This window comes from Nelumbo nucifera, chromosome 4 (assembly GCF_055504915.1).
Source record: "Nelumbo nucifera cultivar China Antique chromosome 4, China Antique-T2T, whole genome shotgun sequence".
Taxonomy (NCBI): domain Eukaryota; kingdom Viridiplantae; phylum Streptophyta; class Magnoliopsida; order Proteales; family Nelumbonaceae; genus Nelumbo; species Nelumbo nucifera.
Window position 1 is genome coordinate 2,031,083 of NC_142652.1, and position 4,069 is coordinate 2,035,151.

At 34.0% G+C, this 4,069-nt stretch overlaps 1 protein-coding gene across 1 annotated transcript; it reads left to right on the forward strand.

The window, feature by feature from the left end:
* The first annotated feature begins 835 nt into the window (after nt 1–835).
* On the forward strand, nt 836–3,629 carry LOC104591883 (magnesium-chelatase subunit ChlI, chloroplastic-like). The gene is made up of 3 exons (XM_010250984.3): nt 836–1,054; nt 1,742–1,857; nt 2,306–3,629. The coding sequence occupies exons 1-3, from the start codon at nt 952–954 to the stop codon at nt 3,356–3,358; spliced, it is 1,272 nt and encodes a 423-aa protein (XP_010249286.1). The 5' UTR covers nt 836–951; the 3' UTR covers nt 3,359–3,629.
* The last annotated feature ends 440 nt before the right edge of the window (nt 3,630–4,069 follow it).

The following is a 4,069-nucleotide window of genomic DNA, read 5'->3' on the forward strand; positions in this document are numbered from 1 at the left end:
CAATTAATAATTATAGAAAATAACTTTCAAAAAATTAATATTTACTAATAATAATTTTAAAATCTTAGTCTATATTTATTATATATTTATATATAATAAATTAATATTTATTGCATTTTTTGATAAATGTATTTTCAATAATAATGTATAAATCTATTTTGTTTTGTTATTTAACAAAATATTTTCAATAATTATTTGAGATTGAACTACTGTTATTTAACATTTTAAATTTAATTTATTGTACTTATTGTTTTTATTGTATTTTTATTATAAATTTTATTTTTAGTAACTATGCATTTTTATTATAATTTATTGACTAATATTTATTAGTGATTAAACTATTATTTGAGATTACACTATTTATAGACAAATTTAATATATTTATTGTATTTTTATTAGTTATTTATTGTATTTTCATTATAAACTTATTTTCAATAATTGTGTATTTTGCTATAAATTTTCAGTAATTATTGGAGATTAAACTATTGTTATTTATTAGAGATTACACTATTAATTTAGTTGAAATTAGGAGTGTTCAAGGGTCTTTAACCATTAGTGAAAATCAACCAACTCAGATTGTATTGGTTTGAGCTGATTTTCGGTTTGGTCAATTGATTTAAAATATTTAAACTTAAAAAATTAAATTTAAATTTAAAAATTTACAATGATATTATTAAAAATAAATAAATAAATTTAAATTTATAACATAAAATATTTTAAATTAAGAAATATGAGAATTTTGTCATTTTTCAATATTAAAAAAAATATTTAAAATGTTATAGAGAGAGATTGAAAATCGTGCCTTGATGATAAACCGGCCGAGTATCTTCAAGGCTTGTCAACAAGTGGTTACATGGATATAGATTGAAAAGCTTATCCAAACGACCTCCTCCATTCCATGAGAAAGTTGGGACACACACAAACAGAGGGAAGTCTCTGACGCAATTGGACATGGCGGCATTGTTCGGAGCCACTTCTTCCTCCATCTCTGCCTCTCGGCTCCCCACTTCTCACTCTTCAAAACCTTCGTTTTCTTGCCTCTCTTCTGCTACAGGTACGTTAGGGAACAAGCATCAAAACTCTCCTGTTCCTATCAGTCTACCTGTCCATCTTTCTTTCCTTTGTTGTTGTTGTTGTTGTTTATTTTATTTTATTTTTTTTTGCATTCTTAGGTTTTTGTACATGGGTAAGTCTTTCACAGTGTTTTCCAATGCATTTGCTAGCTTAAAATTTTCCCATTTTTGTTTAGTTTATTTTCTCAGATTCTAACATCATGGATGATTCATCAAGTCTGACCTAGTTAAGTATCAAAATTTCAAATTTCTTTCTATTTTCTTTTGCATTCTCAAATTTCTGGAACGCATAATCCTTACTCCCCCGTTCCCCCTTAGAAAAGAAAGCAAATTAGTAAATGGATAATAACAATAAACAGTCCATCCTTCGATATTCTTGAAAGCTTAACTTTCCATTCTTTTTAATTTCTTTTAGATTCTTGAATTTCGACATGGATGAGTTCTATCCATTTCGTCTCCATTGCTTTGGTTTGCTTAATTCCTCGGTTTTATGACGATGAAGACAGCCGGGATTTAGTATACTTTAGGCGAGAAGAAGCTAACCATTCTTCTTCTTCTTCTTCTTCTTCTTCTTCTTCTTCTTCTTCTTCTTCCTGTTGTTACTATTACTGTTTGCTTTATTATTATAATAGTTATTTAATGCACAATTCGTTGATCTATACTTGCAGGCCAGATTTATGGGAGGAAATTTTATGAAGGGATCAGAATTCCCCTCAAGAAGGGAAGATCTCAGGTCCACGCTGCAGTTACAAATATAGCCACAGAAATTAGTTCCACAGAACAGGTTGTATTCCGTATCTTGGCTTTTCTTCTTTCACCCTCGTGTTTTGTTTTCAGTTAAATCAGTTAAACGTAATATTAATTTCATAAAATGCAAGTTTAATCGGGTAGCTTGAATCCTATCCGGAATTCGGGAATCACAAAGTTTATAGAGTTAGATCTGCTGCACTTTTTGTCTATGGACTTCCATTCAATCTGTGACAAGTGTGCCATTACATTGTGGTCTCACGTGTATGGGTATTTATACATGTTTAATGGGATGTCTATCATAGACTCAATGGGTGTGCAGGATAAGTGCCGGGAAAAAAGTGCGGCAGATCCCAACTCTGTTTCTGGATGAACTGGGAAATAGGCTGAGATTGATCAGTTAAACACTAATTGCTCTGAGGGAAGTGTCTAAAGCTAAATTTGAGAGAATTAGTAGTAAATCTTTTAGCCATGTCACTTTTCAGGTTCAGAAGCTCGCATCAAAGGAAAGTCAGAGGCCAGTGTACCCCTTTTCTGCTATAGTAGGGCAAGATGAGATGAAATTGTGCCTTTTACTAAATGTGATTGATCCCAAGATTGGAGGTGTCATGATCATGGGTGACCGTGGCACTGGGAAATCCACCACGGTGAGGTCTTTGGTGGATTTGCTTCCTGAGATCAAAGTGGTTGCTGGGGACCCCTTTAACTCTGATCCAGATGACCCAGAAGTAATGGCAATGGAAGTCAGAGAGAAGATCTTTGAAGGAGAGAAACTCCCTGTCCTGACAACCAAAATTACCATGGTGGATTTGCCCCTAGGTGCTACTGAGGATAGAGTCTGTGGAACTATTGATATTGAGAAGGCCCTCACTGAGGGTGTCAAAGCATTTGAGCCTGGTCTTCTTGCTAAAGCTAATAGAGGTATTCTTTATGTGGATGAAGTTAACCTTTTGGATGACCACTTAGTGGATGTGCTGCTGGACTCTGCTGCATCTGGATGGAACACGGTTGAGCGAGAAGGGATATCCATTTCACATCCAGCTCGTTTTATTCTGATTGGTTCTGGAAATCCTGAAGAAGGTGAGCTCAGGCCACAGCTTCTTGACCGGTTTGGTATGCATGCACAGGTGGGAACTGTGAAGGATGCGGAGCTCAGAGTTAAGATCGTGGAGGAGAGGTCAAGGTTTGACCGAAATCCTAAGGAATTTCGTGAATCCTACAAGGCAGAGCAGGAGAAGCTCCAACAACAAATTGCCTCAGCCAGGAGTTATCTTTCTTTTGTTCAGATTGATCATGATCTTCGGGTGAAGATCTCTAAGGTCTGTGCTGAGCTGAATGTTGATGGATTGAGAGGTGATATTGTGACAAACAGGGCTGCAAGAGCTTTGGCTGCACTGAAGGGGAGGGATAAAGTAGCTCCTGAGGATATTGCCACTGTTATTCCCAACTGCTTAAGACATCGTCTTCGGAAGGATCCATTAGAGTCAATTGACTCTGGATTACTTGTCATTGAGAAATTCTATGAGGTGTTTAGTTGAGGGAGTTAACTAGGTATCCCTCTTTCTTGTAAGTTTTTGCAGGACATATTTTTTTCCCTTTTTGCTTCTATTGTCACTTCTTTTTTGTTTTTCCTCCATTTCCTGTGATCTCAATTCCAGATTTTGCAAGTAGAGGTATAGATTAACATTACCATCGATGTTATGTTTAAGTTAATTTTGTCAATGCTTTTGAGCAAAGATAGAACTCATATTACATGGAAGAATTCTAAGCATCTGAATGTATATTTTATCTTCTGTTTTTTTTTGGTAATTAGTTCTGTCTTGTGTTTATTTCCAGCTTTTGCTACTATGATGCAAAATGTCAGTGGTTGCAGGATCCTCAACTGTGAATTCTAACCCAATTAATGTTTTCAATTTTTTTTTTCTTTTGCTGTGTCAAGTCTGTGATCCAAATACAAAAACACCATTTATAAATGTGTAATTTTATTCATGGGGACACATATTGTGAGAATTTTATTTTTTGTACTTCCAGGAAGATCTAGAACATTTTATTAGAAACAGAAGAAAAAAAAAAGATTAAAGAACATAATCTAGGCTTGGAAAAACTTTCAATATTTGATGTATTTAAAGATCAATAGAAACAAGGGAAATAGGTCAAAAACAATGGTCACATTCAATCTAAAGAGGAAATAATTGAAGATTAATGTATGAGGGGAAACTAGATAAGCTAGAAAGAAGAAAGCATCGAAC

Coding starts and splice junctions, on each gene's coding strand:
- LOC104591883 (XM_010250984.3), top strand. CDS start 952: ATGGCGGCATTGTTCGGAGCCACTTCTTCCTCCATCTCTGCCTCTCGG. Junction 1,055..1,741: donor TTGCCTCTCTTCTGCTACAG/GTACGTTAGGGA, acceptor CTATACTTGCAG/GCCAGATTTATGGGAGGAAA. Junction 1,858..2,305: donor AAATTAGTTCCACAGAACAG/GTTGTATTCCGT, acceptor GTCACTTTTCAG/GTTCAGAAGCTCGCATCAAA.